This window comes from Gobius niger, assembly GCF_951799975.1.
Source record: "Gobius niger genome assembly, chromosome: 2".
NCBI lineage: Eukaryota > Metazoa > Chordata > Actinopteri > Gobiiformes > Gobiidae > Gobius > Gobius niger.
The window spans coordinates 30,100,079-30,125,631 of record NC_136853.1 but is presented as its reverse complement, the minus strand read 5'-3'; the positions used below and the strand labels follow the sequence as shown (position 1 = coordinate 30,125,631).

At 40.0% G+C, this 25,553-nt stretch overlaps 2 protein-coding genes across 2 annotated transcripts; one reads left to right on the top strand and one right to left on the bottom strand.

Moving 5' to 3' along the window:
- The first annotated feature begins 658 nt into the window (after positions 1-658).
- tmem110l (transmembrane protein 110, like) lies at positions 659-10,458 on the top strand. Its single transcript, XM_079582946.1, has 8 exons — positions 659-1,075; positions 3,693-3,741; positions 3,830-3,925; positions 4,231-4,352; positions 5,035-5,147; positions 5,310-5,393; positions 5,472-5,603; positions 9,656-10,458. The coding sequence occupies exons 1-8, from the start codon at positions 892-894 to the stop codon at positions 9,770-9,772; spliced, it is 897 nt and encodes a 298-aa protein (XP_079439072.1). The 5' UTR covers positions 659-891; the 3' UTR covers positions 9,773-10,458.
- Positions 10,459-11,237: 779 nt separating this feature from the next.
- On the bottom strand, positions 11,238-22,784 carry itih5 (inter-alpha-trypsin inhibitor heavy chain 5). The gene is made up of 14 exons (XM_079582920.1): positions 22,676-22,784; positions 22,544-22,588; positions 21,956-22,119; positions 21,176-21,277; positions 19,287-19,546; positions 18,649-18,818; positions 18,210-18,326; positions 16,539-16,707; positions 16,134-16,443; positions 14,416-15,092; positions 13,865-13,918; positions 13,088-13,204; positions 11,714-12,091; positions 11,238-11,600 (listed from the first exon to the last, which is right to left on the bottom strand). Exons 1-14 carry the CDS (start codon positions 22,781-22,783, stop codon positions 11,347-11,349), a joined length of 2,925 nt encoding a protein of 974 aa, XP_079439046.1. The 5' UTR covers position 22,784; the 3' UTR covers positions 11,238-11,346.
- Positions 22,785-25,553: the final 2,769 nt, after the last annotated feature.

The window sequence follows — 25,553 nt, the reverse complement described above, 5'->3', positions numbered from 1 at the left end:
TGTTTTTTAATAATCTGATGGCAACTGTGAGTGGAAAAAGTAGGTCATCAATTGTTTGCCTAAAACGTTCCAAATTTTTAAATTTCACCCCACGTCATTCTTCCTCATCCAGAAGGAAGAGGAGGAAGAAGTGAAAGCTAAAATGATAGTTGCTTTCGGAAAGAAATTGTAGCAAAGGTAATTTGGGCGCTGGAATGGACAGAAACAAATCAAATGAAGCTGTCACGTCTAAGTTAAAAATGGCTGCAGCGCCAGCTCATGACTTGACGCTGTTGAGGATACGAGGCTACTCAAACATGCACGATGACGCAAAACACATTACTAAATCAATTTAGCAAAACGTAGAACATTAAGATTTTCATTAGACCAATGCACTGCACGTGCCAAGGCGCGTCAACTATTTGACGCACACATGCGCGGCGGTGCCGCCTAGCGCACACGCAGCAGAGGTAGAAGTCAGATCTGAAAGTCCTATCAAAGTAAACATTGGTGTGTGACTTTTACGGGTGGCACATCTCCACAGGCGTTTGCGCAGGCGTTTGCGCAGGCGTTTGCACAGGCGTTTGCACACGCGTTTGCGCGCTACAAGATCTCAGTGGAGCACGTAACGTATTTGGCTCTTTTACTTTGACAGTCAAACCCGGATGTACTAGTTATATGCAATGGTCAATTTCCACTGATGTTTTTCGTCCCATAAACATGGATGACAGTATATGTTTTGCGTTCCCTAAAACACCAGCTGAGAGAGTCATATCGCTTTCGTTTTAAGGGGACCTTTAGTCCTGTCACAAGGCAGAGGAGACGAACCGGCGGAGCTCTATTTATTTGGGTTAAATCTTCCTCAGCTCTTCCTTTGTCTCGGTGACGTCGCATTGTTTTCATCGTGTCAGTATGGACACGGGATACAGGGAAATGTTTTTGGTGAAAAGGTTTTTGGATGACGCTTTGGAAGTGACAAACATGACGGACATAAACAAAGCGAGTCCTCACGGCTGTGACAATGGCGCACTGACGGACAAGTTTGGTGTGTTGATCCAGGGGCTGCTCGGTATCGTCGCTTTCAGCACTCTGATGTGTGAGTACGCCACATGTCCTATTCCCTAAACATCATTGATTGGTATCACTGTTCTGTAGAGTAGTATTTACTCAAGTTACCGTTACTCTGTACTTTACAGATAATGAAAAAGCGACTAAACATAAAACAATATTGATATTTACAATTTTTGTAAACTGAAATGTACAAAAAATAATAATAATCATAATCATCATATATAGAAAATCCAAGAAGCTGCCTACTGTTACTTAAAAAAAATATATATATATGCTGTCACTGCCTGGTCAACAGTGTGTGAGGACTTTGAAATTGTATTTAGTTACAGAATATTTACTGAATACTTGCCTTGTCTGCTTTGTCCACTCAGAGTAAAGTATTCACATTGATTTGCTTTATATCTATGCACACATGTGTTGTATATGATGAAAAACATGCATTGCTTTATAATTGTGTATAAATATAGTGCATGCTTTGCAAATGCACAATGGGAACGCTGCAGAGATTACCAATCTTTTCCCAAGTCATTGATCTTGTCTCTCCTCATATGCAATAGATGAGGCAAGTTTATTTATATCACACATTTCACACACAAGGCAACTCAATGCGCAGCAAAAAATGTGTGATTGAGTACCACTATGTATTCCTTTGATTTTAGGAAAGTAAATGTATTTGATAATAATAAATACCCTCAAATGAAAGAGTCCTGGAATACAGTTACTCCAGAGAAGTCACTCCCCAAAAACTGCTGGTCAATAGTAACTCGATAAATATAATAAAGTCCACGTGGCACAGTGTTGTACCTGTTTCTCTGCATATTTTTCTGCCAAAAGTCTGAAAGGAAATCCTATGGCAGTAATATGTTAAACCTTTGTTTTGCCCAATGCTTTGACCTATGCTTCAATAGATGTCAATACATTACAAAGCCCTTTCCAGCTATTCTAAAACAAACAAACATACAAACAACCAAACAAAAACACCCCCAACAAAACATATTAATCTATTTAGATAACCTCTCTAAGCCCAGCTGAAAAACAATGATGAACCCAACAGTGAGGATCTCTGTTATTGTTTACTTCCTTATTTTCACTGGTTGTTTTGGTGAATGGTGGGCAAACAGCTGTTTATTTAAATCACAGATCTTTTACTGAGAAAGGGGAGCAAGTAACCCTTTGTGATCATTGTTTTTGCCCACTATAGATCTAGTATTTATTTATTACATTCATTATGCCCACCAAAGCCTCAGATTCTTAAGGGAGAAGTAAGTCTCATTGGGAGACTGTGTGGTCTTTGGATGCGTTTTGCACAATGGCTATTCTTAAGTAAATAAACACCGTGTGATTCTGAGGCAGATGACGTGGAATCTGCTGGGCCTGCAAGATATCTGTGGTGTTTTTTTATGTGTAGACAAAAAAGAACTGGGAATTTTGACGGTATCTTGGCCGATTCTCCAAGAAATCTTCTCACAAACTCTCAAAGGGCCCAGTAAATGTTTGTGGAGACGGTGCTCGATGAGACTGTACATTTATGCTCACACACAAAATCAAGCAGCATTGTGTGGGCAATATGATCATGTTGATTGGTAAAAGATAGGCCTACTATGCGTTGGGGTTCCAAAGGTCAGTGGAGCTTAGTAAGTGACCATGTAGACAACGTGTAAATCATTCTCACAGTTGCCTAATTTCCCTGCAGCTGCTGAAGGCCTGCGCACATATCAAATAAGCAAATCTAATGGCTGTGACAGAGGAGACACAGTATTTATACACAGTTAATCTACTCAGACATGCAGAGCTTCATTTTAGATATTATTGATAAAAAGTTGAAAAGAGCACCCCATTATTTTCTATCTACACTGAGCTCCATTCTTGTTACATATCGAGGATTCAACCGACTTACCCAGTACGTTTTTAGGAGCAAGTTCATTGTTCACTTGAAATGGCCTCAGTCTGGAGTGTTTGGACTGTTGTTCGATTCATTTCACCCACATTCAAAGAGTTATTGTTTATTCTTACCGCAACAACAAAACATCGAAACAAATTAATGGCTGGATTCCTGTTTCACACGCTGAGTCACATTCTTTGGGCTTGAAAGATGAGGAAGTGGAGTGTGTGTGCATGTCATGTTTGTGATGAGACTTTATTAAAGATTTGTGGCAAGTGCGGCATAGCGTTGGACTTTCCTCATATTGCGATTAGATGTGCATTTTTAAGCATGTCCAGGTGCAAGAACATTTGAGAGAGGACTGAATACAAACTGCTTAACTAATACAAGTATCAAATGCATTTCAGAATATATAACTGCAGCTGGTTATAAACGTACAGTACAAATAATCCCCATGGAAACAGGATATTCAATACAGGATATGTTGTCTGCAGACGTAAATAGCTCTGCCTTTGCGATTTGCTACATGTTAAACATAGACTTAAATTATTATTTCATAAATCCCCGACAAAAAATATCTAATTGAGAGAAAAAAGAAAAAGGAAAGAATATATTTATATTTAGTTGATGAAAAAGTCTTCAAATATTCCTGATTTCAATAATGACTGATGAAAATAAAGATGATTTTTCCTATAAACGAGCAGCTCTACTTCAGTTGTATTTCTGTGCATAAAGTTTGATTGTATTTTGTTCCTTGCAGTGAAACGATTCAGAGAGCCAGCTGGAGTGAGGCGACCCTGGAGGATTTGGTGAGATTATTTTGCTCTCCACAAATTGTTTAATGTGTTACATGTTGTGATACTTTAAAAGCTCATCAACTCACCTGACCATATGTAGGTTTTATGACACATCGAAGCAGGCCATTGGTTCTCTTTTCATCCACTTTGCCAACGTGTTCCTGTCCACTTTCACCAAAGATGATCCATGTTCCCTGTGAGTTACATACATTCTACAGGTCAGGGGTTCGCAAACTTTCCAGGCCGTGACCCCCAAAATGACCATGCAATGAAAAAAATCAATCAATAATATACACAATTCCAATATTTACATTTACTCTGACCTCAATTGACTAATCTATGTTTTCAATGTAGAAATATATTAAATACACTACCAATACTTTGGTTTAAACAGTATCTTGTGATCATTTTGGGACCTCCACTTTGGGAACCACTGCTGTAAGTGATATAATCCTGGGTTTCTGTGACTGTAATGATGCTGTTTTCCTGTTTATTCTCAAGATACCTGATGAATTTTCTGCTGGATGCTACGCTTGGGATGCTTGTCATCTGGTTGGCTTTGAAGTTGGTTTCCAGACTTGTGGAGTACAAACAATGGACACTGCTTACTCTTGGCGAATATGGTAAAAATAAATAATTATAAAATAGATAATATGCTCTGTGCATGGAAGTTATTTTCCATTATTCATTTCAGTAATTTAAAAGCAAAAATAGCCCTCTATTAACAATATTCATGAATGGAAAGGAGCAGAAAGAAGAAATAACTATATATAGTATATACAGTATATACATTAATACCTGCCCCCTATTAAGACAAAAACATTAACAGTGCCAGTTAATAAGCTGTAACACAGCCACTTGCCTATTGCAAGACAGCACTTTATTAATCTTACAGAGCAATATATGACAATTTTGAATTATTTTTTAAATACATTGCGTACAGTTACAGTTTGTAACTTCTTGTGTGTCTCCAATCTGCATTTTTAATGTAAATACAATCAAATAAGATTTAGTAACTAACTCAAACCAAAATAAAGTTTTAGCCAATTGTTTGTTGTGCACATGGGTTCAGATTGTGGTGCCACGAATAAAACAGGTAGAAAACACACTCAAGCTCCAGTAAAATTCCATCCACAGAGCTTTTTAATTTGGGAATGCATTATTACAAAGTACCACTAGGTGGCATCGAAGATCAGCTAATGCCTCTAAAAGCATTCTGTGTATTTTGAGTGGAAGCTTTTTTTTTTTTCTGTAAAGATTATTGTTGAGCGTGTTTAGTTGCATGACTCCTCTTAACTTTCTCAGGTGACCCTCCACAAGCCGCTGCGTGGCTTGGTCAATGTGGCATTTACTTGCTCATCATGGTGCTGGAAAAAGGAGTTGTCAGCCTGGTGCTGCTCATTCCTGGATGGTCTGAAGTAAGCGTTCAGCTTCATAATATGCATGATTGAACATTGGTGAAAAGGAACGACATTTTATATTTTGCTTATGATATGAACTATTTAGTACATTAATGAGTATTGAACACTCACCTACTTAATTCATTCATCCCCATGTTAATTTAACTTTGTCTATTTTAGTTGCAAGAGGTGCTTTTGGACTACATCGCTAACCCACAGCTGGAGCTTGTGCTGGTCATGCTCATTGTGCCATTCATTGTCAATGTGAGTGGTGTTGAAGGTTCACATATGCATCCTAAAGAGTGTCTTATCTCTATCTAACCTCCAATGCTCTTTGTGCAGGCAATCATGTTCTGGGTGGTGGATAGTCTGATGATGAGGAAGTTCAAGACGATGAAGACTTTGGACGACACATGTGACAGCTCTGCGAAGACGGCTGATTCTCTGTTGTGTAACAACTCAGATGAAACCCAGGTGAGCACTGATATTTCTTCTTCTTCATAATCTTCTTCTTATTAATTTTATTGGCATTAGTCGTTGACTCTGATGTGAAAAATGCAGGACAAAATGGTTATACTGCTCATCAATACAAACTTGTAAAATGTTATTCTAAAACATTTTATGTAGCACAATTTATATATTATGGAAAAGAGCAATGAACGATACATAAAAAAAAAAAAAAAAAAAAAAAAGATGGGTGCACTATGAAACTTTTTATGTAAAAAAAACAGGTTGATATTAATGCGTGGTTGACCTTTCAGTGACTCAGCCAATGCTTGGGTGGTTAGCATAGCGCCTTTACTTACTGTCCCGATGGCCTGTAGGACGCGCCAGGATCAATTCTTTTATTGGTTTTCACTGCAGATTTAACCGTAACCATGGTTACATACATTTCATTCTGAAAACCTATCGGTAACCCTAAAAAAACTGAAATAAGATTGATCCTGAGGCATCATAGGAGCCACCGATGGCGACAAGATCACCTAGCCTGGCATCCAGACTAATCTCCGATGTTTATTAATTAATAAACAGGAGACTAGTCTGGCGACCCTGTCGTAGAAAAGCTACTGCTTGAGGCGGGACTACTGTGGGACAATCGAAGCTTAGAGCAGCCAATGAGAACATAGCGGATTTGACGACAGAAACAGCGACAAGAAAGTTGTCGTTATTCGGACATTAACAATGGCGCTCCTGCCACACGGAGTTCAGTAAATGACTTCTGTCGTTTATGTCAGAAAAACTTAAGAATACAAGCATACTGGAGCATTACGTGAAGTGGTTGCTTGTGTTGAAAAACTACAAAACAAAGGCGCAACAACGTGACGCCCGTTCATGGAGCTGCTCTCATTGGTCGATAGGCTCCGTATCGCTGCGTCACTTCCTTTGAAAGCGCGCAATGGAGTGTTGCCAGACCCTCTTCTGTAAAGAAGCGGGGTCTGGTTGGCGAGAGTAAAGCTCACCACCCATACAGCCGGTGGGGTCACTGAAAGGTCAAATATGCACCAATATCAATATTTTGCATAAAACGTTTCATAGTGCGCCTTTTCCGGACTAAGTGCTGCAGTAAACCCGATAATGTTTGGACAAAGTTTGAGGCCTGTTTACACAAACAATAAAATCAAATACAAAATAAACATGAAGCCAGTGCAATCATGCAAGAATTGTGACGCTGCTTGTATTTGATAACGCGGCAGAGGACATCTGAGCAACAATGGGACTTGAGCTGTTGACGTTTTAAACACACAAAGAAAAATGTTAATACTTTCCTATATTTATCTAAATCATTCTTTTCTGTGTTCATTTGGTGCACAATGAGAAACTGCATTATGAACGAGCTACTTGTGAGTGAATAAATATAGTACGCTCCAAAGGTACGATAGCTGAGGTCTGCAGCTAGTATTTCTACCCAACATTTGTGCCAGTAAATGTTCTCTGGTATCATGTTCATTTTGGTTAGTGTAGTCTCACTTCTGCAATCCTGGTTCTTCAATTTATCATAAATCAAGTATTCTTCCAGCAAATAAAAGTGACATTCAGAATGTGTTTCCACACACTGATGTTATGGAAAGTGAGGAGAGTGTATGACAATAGAGGCTTTGACAGATGTGTCAGACTCTGTGGCAGTTTATGCTCCCAAAGACGCACAGTATCTGTGAACTCACTACCGCTGCCTCTGCTGGTATTCAACTACTAAATGGATTTGGAGTCACACAATCAATGTTACTTTACTACAAACAATTTTACTACAAACATGAAGAGAACATTTTCCATTAGTAGATAATGACCACTTTTTTCCATTTATGGTGTGTGCCCAAGTTTAAGTTATTGTAGGGTGTAAATGACAAAGAGGCCAAATGGTAAAGTTAGATACAGTGAGAACCAGATGTTTTTATAAAAATACACTTTTTCCTTTTTTATTCTCACATGAAACCAGAATTAACTTTTATTTTTCTAAAGTCAATTAGAATTTAAAAAAAAATCTTTTTGTCAAATTCCAGAAGAATGAGAGATATAATTTTCTACACATTTTTAAATTACTTTTTATAAAGTCAGAAGTTTATGTACACTAAGATTACTACACCTTTAAACAGTTTGGGAAAGCCCAGATGAGATGTCATGACCTTGGAAGCACAGGTCTGGTTCATCCTTCCCCTGCCATTCTACTTTTTTTTTTTTTACATAATCTCTGTGCGTCCTCCCCGTGTTCATATATGTGCCCAAAGTACACGCAAGCTCAGGTGCACCTGTATGCAGGGCTGCTCTGATTGGAGTAAAGTCATGTGGTTTTTAAGTCAGGCAGATAAAAACAGCAAACCACACCATAATATAAAAACCAACGTGAATAAAGTGATTATCAACCCTCACCGACTGCCCTGCCCAAAGAAAGGGGCTCTATCGCACCCTTTGTCTCCCTCAGTCTTGGAATACAATATTATTGCTTGTGCTACTGGCTTTATGTTGTTGTTTTTTCCAGGGGTCTTAGTTTTTGGATTTTGAAATGTAATATTATGGCGATCGCAAAGAGTTATTTTTTTTGTAGGGGTTGCTAAAATCTGTAAAAGTTATCCAAATCTCTAGATCATTTTCACCAGGCTTTAGATAATTTAGACCCTGGAAGGAGATAGAAAAAGCTCAAGGCACTGAATTATGCGATTTCAACATTTTTCCATTAGAATAAAAATAAAAATGTGAAGTTCTAGTCATTTTTAATTAGATTGGTTTATTTGAAAGGGGACAGTGTGCTTTCATATGACACATGAACAAACATGGATAAAAACAAGCCAGAATTTGCCAGAAGGCTATTTTTATCTGTAGTCCCTTGGCCAAGATATAAAAGGCATTAAAATACAATGGCATGACATTTACAAGTCATCGCCATGGCAACACTGTGAAAAATATGGCATGGGTGTGTTTTATACTTTGATTGGAATGACCAAATGGAATTTTCTGCCAAATTATTTTATTTTTTGTGAAACTCCCCCAAAAAATCCCCACCGTGTACGGGGCACTATCGTGGCAACCAAATGGCTTTAACAACTGATTAAAGGTTGATAATTGGACTTCATATGTGTGAACGGGAGTAATTTTTTGTTTACAAAAAAAATCGCCTCAAACGGACTATACAGACTTTTAAAATGTTAAAATTTAAAACTTCATGTTCCAGCAATGTCCTAATGTGTAGAATGAGCCCAGATCTATTCACCACAACTGCCTCTAAAATCCTGCACTGTGACTCAAAAAGGTGTTTATTCGGGTTGAAATGCCGTCATGCACGAGCTTAATATAGAAGGTGCAGTTACACGTATGACCTGAGGTGGCAGTAGTGAGTATAAAATAGCAAACTTGCATCTAGCCCATAAAAAAAAAAAAACTTAAAAAAAACACTTTTTAGTTATTTAAACGATAGTCCAGAAATTAAAGAGGGTAATTTTGTGACCGAAAGGTTGCCGTTCCAATCTATGCTCCCACACGTGTGTGACGTTGCTGTGCCCTTGGGCAAGGCACTTCACCCACCCCACATTCATACTTAAGCAATGTTAGTGAAGAGCTATTGGAAGGACATTGCAACATCATGCACATGTCTTAGGAGAGATTTGAACCGGCAACCTTTCCATCATAAGAACCCGCTTTACACTCTGGGCTACCATTGTAGGAAAGGCATGTGAGATACAACAAGTTACTAGAAGTGAAAAAATAAAACTGTGAAAAACATGAAAATACAAAAGCTGACGAATAAGCCACAAAATAACAGGTCAGCTAACATTTTAGAGAAAACGGCGCAAAAACAATGTTTAATGTGTTAGTTCTGGAAAATAAATTCAAATAGATGTATTATTACACTATTGGCTGAATTTATTACATTTGTGAATGATTTTCATATAGGCCAATAATGTAATGATTATTACATTATCGGCTGGTAAATTGTTATCATGTTATTGTCTCAACAAAGTTATTACGTTATCGGTTCCTACAGGGGCACTGCTATACGATTATTATACTTAGTTAAAACTTTGGTTCTGTCTTAGGGTCTGCTGACAGTGGAGACAGACACAGAAGAGGCTTCAGAAAGTGAAGAGAATGAACCTGTTCCTCGAGTGCAATATTCAGGAGGACAACTGAGACCCAGCTGGGTCACTGTTTAAATCTGCACCACTTCAATTCATCCGTCCGATGTGCACTTGTAAAACAAAACTCTCTTTACACCTTAATCCACTCACTTAATTCTTGATATATAAACCTCACTTAGGGATGATTGTTACTGCAACCTTGGATGCCTTTATGGTTATAATGAGCAAATGCATGTGGCTTATTACATGTACAAACGCCTTCACTGAATGGTGTTGTAAAGCTGTACATGTCAAGTGCAGGATGCTTTCAGAGACATCACTACAGAAAGTATGTGGATAAACATGAGGCAAGCACAGCACCTGCAGGGCATGGGGGTGGTCTTCACTCACTTGTAAAGGGTATAAAATTCCAAAGGACACGGTAGACATGCTCTGTTTTTTTATTTGAAGTCTTTTATGCACAAAGTTTACGGTATATTTGAGCTGTAATTAGAGAAATTATAGCATGTGTTTGCTCAGCTTGTACAAAGATGGATATTTGTGGTGGTTTTTTTTTGTATCCTTCAGTATCCTTCACATGCAACCATAAATTACATGATTGTGTGTGTACTTATTAATGTTGCGCATTAAAATTATGTTTGTCATGGATGAAAAGGACTGGTTTGCACTATACACAATTGTCAGTCTTTTTGCCTCTGTCCTGTGTGAAACATTACAATGATCATGCCATTTGCATTTATTTCTGTATTGTGGACCATTTATTTTTAAATTTTTGTACATTTTGATATGTGATGTTTTTGATTGTTCTGATTCAGTGTGTAGTAATCCGAAAGGTGGTTAGTGGTTTGCTACTCCAGATGTCAACATGCTTTTGACTTATCTTTTTTGGATTTGAATTAACCACCTGGTTATTTAATTGAAAATCAACTTTTTTTTTTTGTAATGAGAAGTTGAGCAGGTGTTTAAAGATGAATTAAATGATAATATTTTTTATATTTATTAATATCCTCCAGTAAATAACCCTGAACTGTTTTAGTTTTTCTATGATTGTACTTTGCTTGTATTTCTTTGTTTTATACTGGTAGTCTTATGAACAGAACTGTGCGTCTGCCACAGCGTGCGGTACATGCCTATGGTGCTTCTTACTGAATGTATCGCTTTAATCTTCTCTACGAATAAAGGTGATTGACATTGAGCACTGTTGTTGGTGGATTCCTGCAGGAGCTCAGCCTGTACAGTCTGATGACAGATCCTTGAGTAGGACATGGTCAGAGCACACCTGTGGGGGTGGAGCGGGCCGCTTTGTGACCTGCAGCTGATGACAGACCAGTGAGTCTGGGTCCCACACCGCTGTGCTGTGTATAATGAGGTTAGGAAGAAGGGCTACCCATGGCTGATATCCATGCTTTGCAGGTGTGAACTTTCGAGACTCAAAAAGTGGAAGAATATACCACAATGAGCTCATTTTTATGTTTTTTTTAATTCACAATTACACATTTACTGACACAAACAACACATTTATACAAACTTTGCAATGCTATTGGACATAGTACAAAAATAAAATTAGGTGTGAAGACTTAAGTAAACCAAAAAGCATATATTTTTGTTAAAATCTACAAAAATGAATCCATATTCCTGTGGCTGACCTCTTAAAGTGTGTTTGTCCCGTGTGACGAGTGTCCAGTGTCAAACATGTGAGACATCAGATAGTCTTCATATTGTCCATCTATCAGCTTGGCAGCATTGTTCTTGGCAAACCAGCAGTCCACACTCTGTGTTCCACTGAAGATCCTCCTGGTCTTCTGCACCACAGGGACGGAGCGCTCCTTCACCTTTAGGATTGTAGAGGGCACTATGTCTGCTACTGCCTCAGCCAGGCCAACCTCTTCGTACAGGAACTGACCTAGAAATGCAGATAGAATCATTTTATCTGATCACTTGACTGGGGGGGAGGCCCTTGTTGGCTCATTGCACCATAATGTATTTTATGTAATGCGATCACATCACTGTTCTTACCTAAGAGTCCATGACAGTTGGGAGACAGTCCCTTGCTGTTGCCGATGTAGAAGCCTAGATGGTCTTTCTGGTAGGGAGCTGGGTTCTTGTAGTGATGGAGCAAAATGATAAAGCTTATGTTGTCTCCCACTGACACAGTCACGTTGGAATTCCCCACAATGGCCACCGTCACGACACCACTGGTCACTGTGGCTGTTGAATGACAGGCCAGAACCAAGCGGTCTTTGCCATCCAGGATCACCTTCTTGGGAGTCACTTCTATGTAGGCCCGTTTGGGGTGGTCTATTACAATTGTTATGGTGTTGAAATATGTACGCTGCTGCTTGTGGCTGTTTTGAGGTGCCGGGGCGCCAATTAGCTTTCCATTGACGGTAACACCTACAGTGCACACAACAGACGTCACCTCTCATGCAAACATGATATGCAATTGTGTTTTTGCATAAAGGTAAGTATGGCAAGCAGATACAATTGCGCTCAAAAGTTTACCTGGCAGAATTGTATTTATTTTTTGGCATTTTTTCAGATAATATGAATGAATTTTCACTTATAGTTCGTGGTTGTGAGAAGACATTCACTGTATGGTCAAACAACCGAGTTGACTCTTTAAATCATGTGATAATTGAAACTGCCAAAATGACCCTGATCAAAAGTGTACACACCCCAGTTCTTAATACTGTGTATTGCCCCCTGTAACATCAATGACAGCTTGGAGTCTTTTGTGGTCGTAATGGATGGGCCTTTTCATTTACTGACCATTCTTTTTTGGCAAAAAGAGGTTCCTGTACATTCCTGGGCTGTCTTGCATGAACTGCCCATTTGAGATCTCCCCAGAGCAACTTTTCATAACCCTTTCCCATTTTATACAGTTAAACCACCTTTTCTTGCAGATCCTTTGATAATTATTTTGCTTTCCCCATGACTCAGAAACCAGAAAGGCCAGTGCAGCACTGGATAAAAGATGCAAGGGTCTGTCAGGAGCCCAAAAACTCACTGACCTTTTATACACACACAATAACAAACAGAGGCCACAGGTGAGGATGCTTACCTTTAGTAATCATTCAAACCCGTTTGTGTCCACTTGTGTGTATCAAGATCAAGCCAAGATCACCATGGTATGTAAACTTTTGATCAAGGTCATTTTGGTAGTTCCTTTTATCATTATAATTTAAAAAGAGTAAACTCAGTTGTTTCACCATAAACCACTAACTATGACATTCATGTGTTATCATTCACATTCTCTAAAAAACAGTAAAAGAAAAAATCAAACATTCTGCCAGGATATGTAAACTTTTGAGCTCAACTATAGGTAAATGAGTGTATGAGTATTGCACACCAGTTCAAAGTGCTGCGATAAAGTCTTGATTACAGACTTACCAGAATACTTGTGATCTGAGACCAGACTCAAGATGTGCCCGGGTTCACCGTTGATGTTGAAGCACACCATTAGTTTACTTAGTGGGATCTCAACAACAAAGTGTGGGTCACCATCAGCTAAGAAAGTACATAAAACACACATAAGTAATCAAAATACATGACTTTTAGAGCACAGCAAATGTGTTCAAGAATATATATCAAATTAAAGCATATTAAAACATTTAATGGTGTAATTTTAGTGCAGAAGAGAATTAATAATAGTAGGGCTCTCAACAAAATAAAGACAAAATAGCAACTAAAAGCTTGTTTCCAACTTCCAATTTAGTTTGATTTTCAGTGCCTTGTGAGAACCAGTAGAAATGAAAAGAGAAGTGATGAGGTGAGAGAAGATGATAGAGTAAGAGTAATGATAGGGTCATTAGCCTTTGCTAACTGCCTCAGATGGGGTTCTTCTCTTCACTGTAAGACACATCCACTTGTTATCTCCACAAACTTGCTCTCTGTGCGCATGCATGGGTAAAGTACCACTTTGAGCCTTTGTTGGTATTTCAATTAGACACTGTGTGTTCTTCCTTTTTCCAGGTCACGTTCAGCGTTTGTTCACTCTGTCTGTGTGATCACCTCTGTCTACTCCACAAGCATCCAAATTACAGACCCTAAACTAAAGGAGCAGAAAAGGAGGGCAAAGTACATTCCCTCCAACTCGAGAAAAAAACACTCTTACATACTGTATAACCTCTGTTTTACAGAGATATCAAAAAACAAAACCAAACCTACCTGATGTTTTAGAGATTGTAACTGGTTTCTTGGAAAGGCTTTTCCCCCTTTTATCTAAATAAGAGAGAAGAGAAACACATTTTGTATGGAATATAATGGAATCTTCTTTGTAGAGTGCTTTTTACATGACACAAGTCAAAGCACTTCACATAGTGTGAGGGATTGTATTCATTCACTCTACACACTATGGTGATAAGCTTTATATGTATGAACGTATGTAGCCACTGCTTCCATTGGACATAGATCAACAGAAGCACGGCTGCACATATCTGCACCACCACATTCACATTCACATACACCTACACACACACACGCAGATATCATTCATCCCAGCGGGGCTATTGTACATGTTTTTAATGGTAGGGGAAGGGGAAACCGAAGTTCCTGGGGAACACATACACATCCATGGGAGAACATGCAAACACAGAAAGGCCCCGGTTCGACCGGGGATTGAACCCGGGACCTTCTAGTTGTGAAGCACGAGCACTAACCATATAGCTCTATATTTCTGTGTTTGTAAATGATTAAAACATGAAAGAACCTGAACTCACCAGCTGTGTTGCTCAGATGAGAAGGGCCTGTGGACCTCTGGTCAGACGTTTGAGGCTCTTCCTCGGTGTCCTCTGGCAGTCTGTTGGCAGCCGGATCACCTCCACTTGGAGCTGGTGAAACAGTAGGTGCTGGGGCCATAGTCCCATCAGCCAGGACCTCAGGGCTCTCCACCCGCAGGTTAGTGAGTGGAGTCAGAAAGTTGTATGTCATGGACAGGTTAGTGGCCTGCTTGATGTATTCCTCCCTCTCTCTGCTCGTCTTACTTTTCAATCTTGACCGAAGACCATCTTTAACGCTGAGAAAACCCCAAACACGTTCAACAAAGTCCTCTGCGATTGCACCCAAAGCCACATCCCACTGGTAAGAGGTGACAGGCGCTGAAGGGCTGCCACTGCTGGCCAGTGCTGCTTTGGCTGCTTTGACATGCTTCTCTGTCTCAATTTGCTGGTGACGCAGCGGCACATCCGTCTCCAGGATTATACTTTTGTCATTGTTGCTGGCAGTGACCTGTACATGCAGAGACTCTGCACTCTTGTTTGTCAGCTTTCCGGCAATAACAATCTCAGAGCCATTGAAGTAATTGGTGAAGAGATGCTGGGTCACATACTGCACTGAATCTTCGGTGTAATTAATCCTTATGTCAGATAGTAGAGGCGTTCCTATTTCATCGTAGAATCTGGTAACCCATACAAACAACAGGCAATTTTACATTTAACAAAATTACAAAATAGTCAAGAAAAACAATACTGTGTAATATTATTTCAAGTTACTGTGGTCCTTCAAACTGATTTGTTAGTTTCCACCAGTAAAACATTTGCAGTAAAGATGTGAACATGACAACATACCTTGAAAATTATACCTTGCAAGTTGGAGCAGCTTTACTATTGAATATTTCAGGGAAGAGCGGAAAATGACAAGTTTCCCAGTGTGCATTCTAGGCATACACACATGATGCTAATAACTGCTTATTATGATACCATTAACTTGTGGCATGATTTTGTGTTCATACTATCTCTAAATGAATGTAGGACGATTTTCAAAACTCAATCATCATTTCCATTGTTGCCCAAAGGCATGTCACTGGCACTACAGATTTGTTTCCGGGTATAAGTCACCCCACTTGAGGGTTTGTGCACATGCATGTATAGAGCCCATGTTTTTGCATGGCAGTAAACCTCGTCACCTCTTAACCAGCCTGTTTGTTTAAACCAGAGGAGGCCTATTATCAGCGCGGACTAACCCCTCAGACACAGGTATTACAACACACACACATTCCAGCAACTGAACAAACACAATATGTGTCCAAGTGCGGAAGACGGATCTAGGGAGAGGGGAGGCCAGTCTGCAAAGGACAGAAGAAAGGTGGTCTGTACCAAACACAGGGAGGCTGTGACAGGCCGGAGCTGTTTAAAGGCCTCTGCTGTCAACACCGTCACATTTGTTCCTTTATAGCGTGATGAGAGACAGAAGCTTATATGACACAACAGAAAGGAAGTATTTAGGAAGGCTAATCGTCTAATATGTTGTATTGGTACTGTATGAATTTAGATTAAAAAGATAGTAAAAGAGTGTGTGGACACTTACGAATCATACTTTTTACTCATACTTTACTGCTGCATATTTAGAAGAAATGAGGTATCTTTCCCCATACGTTGTCTTTGTATGTTTGTATCTGACCAAACCGAACAATAAATTTGGTCTCATTTCTGATTCTCACCCTTTGAGCATTACACTAGCATCTGCATCTTCGCTGATCCGTCTCATCATGCCACAGTTTTCCAGTGCCATCCGGTCCAAAAGCCTGTAATCCACGTCATTCCCAATCCCGATGGTGAAGATGCAGAACTTCTCTTGCACTGCAGAGCGAGTGTTCCCCAGGATGGATACGGACTGGACCTCTCCTACGGTGGGGCGTCCGTCAGTTATGAAAACAATCAGAGACACGCTGTTTGGGTTGGCCTCGGATGTAGAGAGGTAATTCCGAAGTAGAGAAGAGCCGATCTCAATTGCACTGTTAATGTTGGTACCTAAAAAAGAGATACATAATATTACATTGAAGTATCTCAGATGATAATACGTAAATAATAACATTTTTTTTGTTGAAAATGTAGTTATTTCTGACCTCCGGTGGGTGCGAGCGTGAAAATGAATTTTTTTGCATCCCTGACATTCAGTGGAGTGACGGGCACAAGGTGATCCTTCCACTCTTTCACTTTGTTGGAGAAGCTTATGAAGTTAAAGTGATCGCTGGGACGGAGATCGCTCAAGATGGTAAACAGCGCGTCTTTGGTCTGTAAATGACAATGACAAAACTCTTTATATTGTGAAACTGAACCATTTAGACAGCTCGCTTTAGTTTGCCATGAGCTGCGTGGGTGTAAAATAGCCGTAATTTGACTCTGAACCAATTACAGAAGTCTATACGGGCAACATACAGATGGATCGGGCTGCGGGATGACCTATCATGAAGCCCTCTATTGTAAAGCCACATCAAAAATCCCTTGTTTGTGCCTTGTGATGAGTGGGGAAAGAGATCAGGGGTCGAAGGGACTGTTCCATTACCCCATGCGCCATGACCTTCCACTCTCACAACACAGCACTGTATTTCCACGTCCTCGACTCTTTGCAAATCTGTTTTTTTCGCTTTTTGACTTCACCTCTCAAGCAGCTGCTCAGATCATGTGTGACTTGGAGCGTTTACACTACTGGGGATGCGGGTGGTGGGGGGAGCTCTGATACTGATATTCCAGCGTAGGAGTGAGATAGTGGGCTTTTACATTCCTGATTGAAGTCAGTTAAGTGTGACAGATACTGTATTCATGTATGTGCAGCAACCTGGTTTTATGTGACAGCAAAACGCTAGACGGATTCATTATCTGATGCAGTTGTTGCATTAATTCGGAAAAACACACAAATCTAGGACAAATCAAGACAACCCGAGTCTTGGTTTTGTTTGCTATTATGCAGTTGTATGATGATCGGACTTAAAGGGATTTTAATTCTTAAAGAGACTATACAGAGTTTAAAAATACATGTTCCAGCAATGTCCTAATGTGTAGAATGAGCCCAGACCTATTCACCACAACTCCCTCTAAAATCCTGCACTGTCACTCAAAAAGTTGTTACTTTGGGTCCGAACTGCCGTCCTGCACGAGCTTAATATAGAAGGTGCAGTTACACGTATGACCTGAAGTGGCAGTAGTGAGTATATAAATGCCAACTTGCATCTAGCCCCTTTAAAAGCCCTCATATTTTTGGTTCACAAAAAATGAAAGAGGGAGCACATTCACTTCAAATTGTTATTCTTAACTTTCCGAACTTTACAGCAGTACTAAGTAACTCATGCCCCTAGAGGCCATAAGCGCCACTGCAGGTGTTGTAGCATGTTGCGTTTTTTTACTCAGACTTACTCATCCAATTACACAATGGAGATATTTTTCACTCAAACGTGGCTCTTTGTGATTCTATTAGTGTGTATTGGGGCCTCTGAACCGCTGGCCGGAAAGTTGCAATTGTGGTTTTCAGGCCAGAGACACATGGGGGAGATGAAAGACCCCCCCACCAACCCACTAATCCCACTAACACTTGTATTACCCCCAGAGGGACTACGAAAAGGATTTATCATTAGGTAAACAAGTTACTTAGTACTGCTTTAACGTCACAATTTTTCCCACAGGGATCAGTTTCCAAACACATCTGTCAGCTTTCAGGGAGTAAAAACAAACTTTACTCCATCACTAGGCAAAATCAGGCATAGTGCTTTTCATTTTATACTTGTAATAAACGGCTGTACCTGTCTAATCTTGGTTCCCAGCATGGATGCGCTGGTGTCGATCACAAACACCACGTTCTTGGGAACCGGCGGCAGGTCTTTGGGAGCGAAATAGTGGACGAAGTGGCCGTTTAACACCTGGAAAAGTGCACACACACACACGCACGCACGCACACAAACACACACACACACACATAAACAGCCAGTGAGGTCAGCTGCAGTATTTACATGTGATCGTCAAAATTTAAGGTTATTCTGAAGACAGACATGGGACTGAATAGCAGAGCCGGTGGCAGGAAGCCAGCAGAATTAATGACTAACAGGTGGGTGGATGCTAGTGCATGCGTGTAGCGGAGCTTAGGGGAATTGTGTCCATGCATAAAATCACTTAGCTATTTTCTCAGACGGATAAAGCCTTTAAAAATATTTTTCATTGATAACACAGGATCCACTCTCTCACCTGTATGTCTCCGATTCCTAACTCTCTTTGCACATCATAGCGGACGACGAAGTCTCCAAGGTTCCCACTTGTGGTGATTTTGGCCTGCTGCACAATGTTGGGGCGAAAGGTGATCCGACAGACATTCTTCTCATTTTTGATGACAGTAGTGACAGGGGGCTCAGATTTAGCTGGACCAGGATAAAAAAAAGATGTGTGTTAAATCGGTACGTTATATAAAGATTTCTCTCACAGTCGCCACCATAGAAAATGCACATGATCGTCCAACATTGTATGCAGGAATAAATTAAAAGATGAGATCGGCAGTATTTAGAGACAAAAACATAGGAACCAGAGAAGAGCTAGTGTTGCTAAGAGTTGCTTTCTATATGGATATGGATAGGAGGAACACAAGAGGAAAAGAAATAGATCTCAATGGAGATATGAACATGCACAGAGGAGGGGTAATAAAGGTATTAAGGCTATTTTGCAGAAAGGGCTTTCATTTTGGATGGAGTAATAACTGAGTTGACACAGAAGAGAAACCAGAACAATGAAGGATGCATAGAACACATGCAAAACTTTGTGGGCAAGATTGTCTGCAGTGGTTTATAACTATCCCATAGAACTAAACTACTGTACATAAACGTGAGTAGAACCTGCAGATTTGGGTGCGTTCGATGTGACGCCTTTCCCGTTGCGCAGCGGCAGCACTTCCAGGTGAGTGATGGGAGAGTGGTCCACGATGGTGATATCTAAGCTGAGCCGACTGACCAACTGCATGGGTCGAATGCTTGTGGTATGTTCATATCGACCCAATCTTCTCTGTAGCAGCTCCTCATATGTGAGAAAAAAGATGGCGCGGTTTCGACCTGGGATCTTCACGGGCATGCGGAACACTTCCAACTCTGGCTCAACACTGTGTAATGGATCATTTGCAGAGAATGAGAATGCAAGCAAATATTGTTGCCATAATACAGCAGTGTAAAAGTATGCCACTTGCACATTTTTTCCCCTTTCATTTAGGAGAGTTGATTTACTGCTCTTTGTTTTTGTGATATCAGGGTTTTGCCGGAGAAGAGAAGAGACAAGATAATAAAACACCCTCTTCCAATATGGCAGAAAAACAGAGATCATGAGACATTTAAATGATATGCATAAATCTACTTTTGCGTTGTGTTTTTGTTGTATTTACCAGATCATCTATTATCCCATATCAGGTAATGTCTAAAGCAGGGGTGTCAAACATGGCGGAGATGATTTAATCCAGCCCCTGCCTTGTAGAGCAAAAATTCCGGAGTGTATCCAAAAAAAGTCTCTAGCCCATTCCTGTGCGGAGTTATGAATTTTTAAAGAATAACCAGAATGCTCATTCCAGCCGCTTGGGGGCGGCTTACTTTTTTTTTTTACTTATTAATTGTCCATGAGAGTAAATACTACACTGACAGAAACGACCAAGGGAGAGAGGGATATTGTACATCCAATTACAGGTCTTCAAACTTGGCAGTAAATACTGTTTAAGTGGCGCTAGTCCGCAGTTAGCTTTGCCAGTTAGCCTGTTAGCTTCTTCTCCGTGATTCCATTAGTGTGTATTGGTGACTCCGACCCGGTGGCAGGGAAGGTAAGTTGCATTTGTGGTTTTCTGGCCAGAGACACCAGGGGAAGATGAAAGACCCCCCAATCCTTCCATTAACGCTTACCCCCATTAACAAGGATTTATTATAGTAAACACGTTACTTAGTATTGCTTTAAAAGAAGGAAAGATGTTCACACGTGTCCAGCAGAGGGCGCTGACATAATAAGAGAGCGGAAATAAACAACACATTATAACCACGTGGCAGCTGTGGCTTCAATAACAGCTTACGAGCACCAAGTGTGGAGTCAATGAATACTTACTACTATGTAGTATGTGACACAGGCTTGTAATGTGCAATACAAGTGTAAGCCGTTGTTATTGATTAGGCTACAGTCAAGTTGGGGCTTTGACCAAAAAACACATCTCATTATTATCATTCATATATTGGAAATATGTTCTCAGCGGTATTTTCCTTATTTTTTACGTTGCATGTGGCCCGTGACCCGCCGTGGGAGCTGTATTTCGGCCCATGACCCAAAATGAGTTAGACACCCCTGGTCTAAAGAGTTCCATTTCATTTCTTCTTATATAATTCGGTTGCTCTGCTGTTTAAATCTGTCGCAGGATCACAAAACCCCATTCCATCAGATGTCACGTCGCATCACAGCTGGAAATGATGTCAAACCTTCCATAAGTCAGGGAATTTATATGGCAGGCTTGGCAGCTCACTGCAACCGCCAAGCTGGATATCATACAGCATAAAATAACGCTGATCTTTACAGATGACTGCTTGCGGTAAATGTTTCAGGTGGGATATTATCAACGGTTCTAAATTAGAAAGGGTAGACGCCGGAGCAGGACAGTCTGTGTAATAAAGACGAGGCGCCAGAGGGAGAGCCGACCAGAAAGCTCTTTCCTCACACATACACACCACCACCACCACACTAAACATACACATTTACATTCCCTCACCTTGTGTCACCTGAGTTCTTGTCTCTTGTTTTGCCATTCGCCTGTTTGACCCTCTTCTCCTTGGGTTTAAGCTCACTCTGGTACGTGCGGCCGCCTACGATCCTGGTTCATAGATCAGGTGAGGTATTAGACTTGGCTTGAGCACATATTTAAAAAACATTTTAGGTTTAAATTGGGTTATTGTCACAAAAACAAAACATACAAACAAAACATACAAACAAAATCAATTAAATGCTGCACATAACTCTTAACTACATGTATTAAGCTATGCCCACGACTGTCAGTGAACATTGTCTTAACCCCCACCTGAACCGAGCCCATTTTCTTTAGTTTGGCTTCACCCAAATCTAAAAGCCTCTGGGAAAAAAGTGTTAAAAAGAGCAACAAAATGAACCGAAAACATGGAAATGCAACAAAAGAGCGAAAAAAATTGACACAAATGCGACAAAAACACAAAAAGTAACAGAAAAGTGGAAAAAAAAGCGATGAAAGTGACGACAACGTGGCAGCAACACAATGAGTTTCAAGTCTTAGCTTTCAAATGAGCGACTCTCGCCTGTAGGCTGTAACCTTTTAGATTTGGGTAAAGCTGAACTGGAGAAAATGCACTTGTTTATGGCGGGGGTAAAGAGGTTAAAACTGATCGAATCTTTCCATTTTAAAAACACGGGCAAAACCAAATCCAAATCCTATGTAAGGCTATAGATTTTTGTGTCCATAAATATGCATGAATGGAACAAGAAATTATGCATTTATTGCTGGTCACGTGAGGGATCGTACATGGTGAAGTTGGAGATGTATGCGTCCGCTGGAATGACGAACTGAAAGACGCCCTCTGTGGCACTGTTGTGTCGGTTCAGCATGGAACAGTGCACTGCAGTGAAGGCGTATCGAGAAATAATGGTGGTCTTTATGGATAGCTCGTGGATGTGAGGTTTGGCCTCCTGCAACAAAAAGGTGGACAGAAATATACATTGGCGACATATGGACAATTTCTTGTTACTAAGTTTACATGATCTATTTTATCTTGAATTGGAAATTGCCAGTTGAGTTCAAGAAGTCCAAATTGTGCATTTTTATGATCCATCCCAGGATCCTCCCTTAGAAACAAACACTAAACAACAGCAGAAAAATTCTCAGGAATAGCATCCAGTGCATTACAGATACTCTGGCACACGCGCGCTCTTGGCGGACTTCTATCGTCACACCCAATACTCCCAAGTTTAGGAAGAAATACAAGGCATTTTAGTGAGGCTACTTTTCATTTCTGAATCAATAACAACGTAAAGCTTTGTTCCGTTATAAACAGCATTATTAGACTTTGGCGATAATCTGACATTTTGTGCCAAACAAAATAAAAATACATACCTTTGTTAAAATGGTCTTAACCTGTCTTGGAACTCTTCGTGGAGCCTGGTGGTGACAGGAAAATCATTAGAGAGAATCCTTTGAAGGGCTTGGGGGTGGAAAAAATACAGGCTAAATTATTTATTTTCTTACAATTCCCAAGTCAAAGTCAGTTAAGTCCAGATCTTCATCAAACTGGGTGTCGTCCCGTTCTCCCGCAGCCATCAAAGTGAAACAAACGATTAAAGTGACTCGCAACATTTTGGAGCTCTTATCCACCAAAACATTAAGAAGCTAAATGTGACATGGTCAGCCCAATGCGCCTACCCTAACTTTTGCTGAGACCGGAGTGACCAAAGGGACGCACAGCCGAGTGTGGGATGTACGCCCATAGTCGCCCACCCACCAGAATGGGGATGCGGTTTAGATAATCAGGCTCCTGCTGCTGCACAGAAAGAATGCAATGGTGAGGACGAATTATGGCCTGGACTAACACTTGACACTTGTGAATAATAAAGGACTGACATTTTTTAGATGTAGGCCTACTCAGCTATTTCCAATCAAAGAGAACTTTGTTGTATTTTGTTTGATCTACAAAAATGTCGAAATGGTCTAATGTTTATGCAAAACGTTTTAACATTTTGGAAACTATCCATGCCACTGGCAGGCTATAATAAAAACAAAATAAACCTGCTACATGCGCTTTCTCTATCATCATCACCCTCTAGTGTTCAACAAAGGTATAGAGTAGCCAAAATAGAATAACGTTAGTTCAATTTCACTAAAATAGAAGTAGGCCTAATTACTGAAGTAAAAGTAAAAAAAAAAGAAAAGTATTGTGAGAACAGTCACTTAAGTGTTGTTGTGATCAGACAAACATGATATGATTTCACATCAATCATATCATGTATCCAAAGAATAAACCCTGAAATTAGGGGAGGGGAATTATATATAATTCTTCAGATTAGATACACGAAAATGTATTAAAGGATATATTTATTATTTATTAAAGTATGTAGCCTATTACATTTAACTTTCTTTTTTAAATTTCTTTTGTCGCAGGCTTCCCCATGGAAGAAAGATAGGCCTAACCAAAGTTTTACCCAAAAATAAAAAAATAACATAAAGTTAGACCTACAGTAACATGCAGGATGTGGAAAAAACAAAACAAGTGCAGTTACCTACTTAAAAAATCTCGTCATCAATAGCATGTTACTACTGAGTAGTCTGAGCCTCGAGCCCTGTTTATGTTAAATTTGTATATTTTTCAATTAAAAAAATAAATAAATAAAAATAAATAAATAAATAAAAAGTACTACCCACTACCCTCTGGTGGTCAAAACGGTACTGCACTCTGCATTTTTTCATACCACTGTCGTTTTAGGTTGTGTTTCCTTTAAAATCTGGTGCTGTATCCATGGTTACCAGGGCGTATCCATGTGGACAGGGCTGCAAAGATTCCGTCATGAGCTATTAAAAAATAATAACAATAATAAAATCTCTCATTATGTGCATTTTTAGGTGTTTAATGAGATATTTATGTTATAAATGGAGCTAAACTAAACATGATTTTTGAACAGAATCATAGAACATTAATTAAGCAACAAAAAGGTGTTTAAGCTTATGCATAAACTCTCAAAGGACGATGACTTATTAAGAGCATCATCTGCTCGTCAATATTAAGAGAGAGTCATATTTCAGTCTTAGATATATTTTTAAACAAACAGCTAGCTTTCGTGCTAAAGCCATTTTGAGACCTACATATTTCTTTTTCTGAAACACTGAAGAGACAAGGGCTCCCCACACCTGCAGCACAGTGGAGGTGTCACAAGAGGTGCTACAGGAAACAAAAAGGGAGTGATGAAGTATCCGGACAAGACTCACAGTTAAGCTACACAAAGCCTCTATCCCTATTAATGCTCTTAATGAACATTCACTGGAGAAAAAAATGTATTAACTGCTACACTCTGTCCAGAAGATGGCGAAGGACTGTTGTGGAGCGGAGGGAGCTGTGCAGAAGGAAGAGGAAGGAGGAGGAGCTAGCCAGTGCAGGACACCACGCTTTGAATTTCAGAGGAGTGTTGAAGGCAGGCAGCCAGGATTCATCTATAGGTCCAAAAAATGCTGGTCAGGTTGACCCACAATGGTGACTTGGGGTTAGTCCTGAACATAATTTCATTTGTACAACTGTACAATGACAAATTGAGCACTTAACAATTTCACGTTAACAAATAGTACTGTAGTCTGGAATAAATGATTTGCATTTCCTCTATCTTAATGTGGGCGAAACTCTTTGCCACAAACGGGGCAATGTTCAGCTGTGCAGGCGCCCACTCCCTGTCCTGTTGCCTTACTTTCGCGTCCGTGCCTGCTTCTCTCTCTCCTTCACATTTAACCAAATCCATGCGCTCTCAGCTCCGATGTGAGCGTGCATCATTTTGGAACCATCGTACCAGAGTAATGTTGTTTAGTTACTGTGCGAAATGCCCAGAGATAGAGCCTTTGCTTTTGGTTGCATCCATGAAAACAGTACCAGCTTGGCCTGGTTCGAACCAGGGCCAAGCAAAAAGTACCAGTTAACTGTAAAGTGAGCTGATGAAACGCAGGTAGAGTAGAGTTTCGTGGAAGTGCTTTTGCAGTATTGGCAGTGGCTCTGTGGTTGAAGCCTTCGTACACCAATCCAAAGGCCAATTGCGAGGCCATGGGTGCAGATTGATTGCCATGTGCCTACATACAGTTTACAAAGGGAATGTGGAGAGTGAGTGAATAAGGATAAACTATAGTTCTTTAAGAAGCTTGACAAATAGCCTACAAAACCAAGCAATAACAATAACTAAGTAACTCACTGACAAGTTGAATGCTAGTAAGTTGTGACATCACAAAAAGGGATTTTAAAAACGAGATAATGTAGCAATATGTGAATTGCCCTACGCTCCTTACCCTTTTCTTTTGTAATGGCATCAGTTCGATATGAATGACCTCAACTGTCCTATTTATCCTCCCAGCCCTACAGGTCAAGTTTCAAAGTTTC

What these genes read in the sequence shown, in the direction of transcription:
- tmem110l (XM_079582946.1), top strand. Translation starts at nt 892, where the DNA reads ATGGACACGGGATACAGGGAAATGTTTTTGGTGAAAAGGTTTTTGGAT. An exon ending in TCATTCCTGGATGGTCTGAA is followed by an intron (nt 5,148 to 5,309) that starts GTAAGCGTTCAG and finishes TGTCTATTTTAG; the next exon opens with TTGCAAGAGGTGCTTTTGGA. An exon ending in ACAACTCAGATGAAACCCAG is followed by an intron (nt 5,604 to 9,655) that starts GTGAGCACTGAT and finishes GTTCTGTCTTAG; the next exon opens with GGTCTGCTGACAGTGGAGAC.
- itih5 (XM_079582920.1), bottom strand. Translation starts at nt 22,783, where the DNA reads ATGTTGCGAGTCACTTTAATCGTTTGTTTCACTTTGATGGCTGCGGGA. An exon ending in GAACGCACCCAAATCTGCAG is followed by an intron (nt 18,819 to 19,286) that starts GTTCTACTCACG and finishes ATCCTGGTCCAG; the next exon opens with CTAAATCTGAGCCCCCTGTC. An exon ending in CACGCTCGCACCCACCGGAG is followed by an intron (nt 16,444 to 16,538) that starts GTCAGAAATAAC and finishes TCTCTTTTTTAG; the next exon opens with GTACCAACATTAACAGTGCA.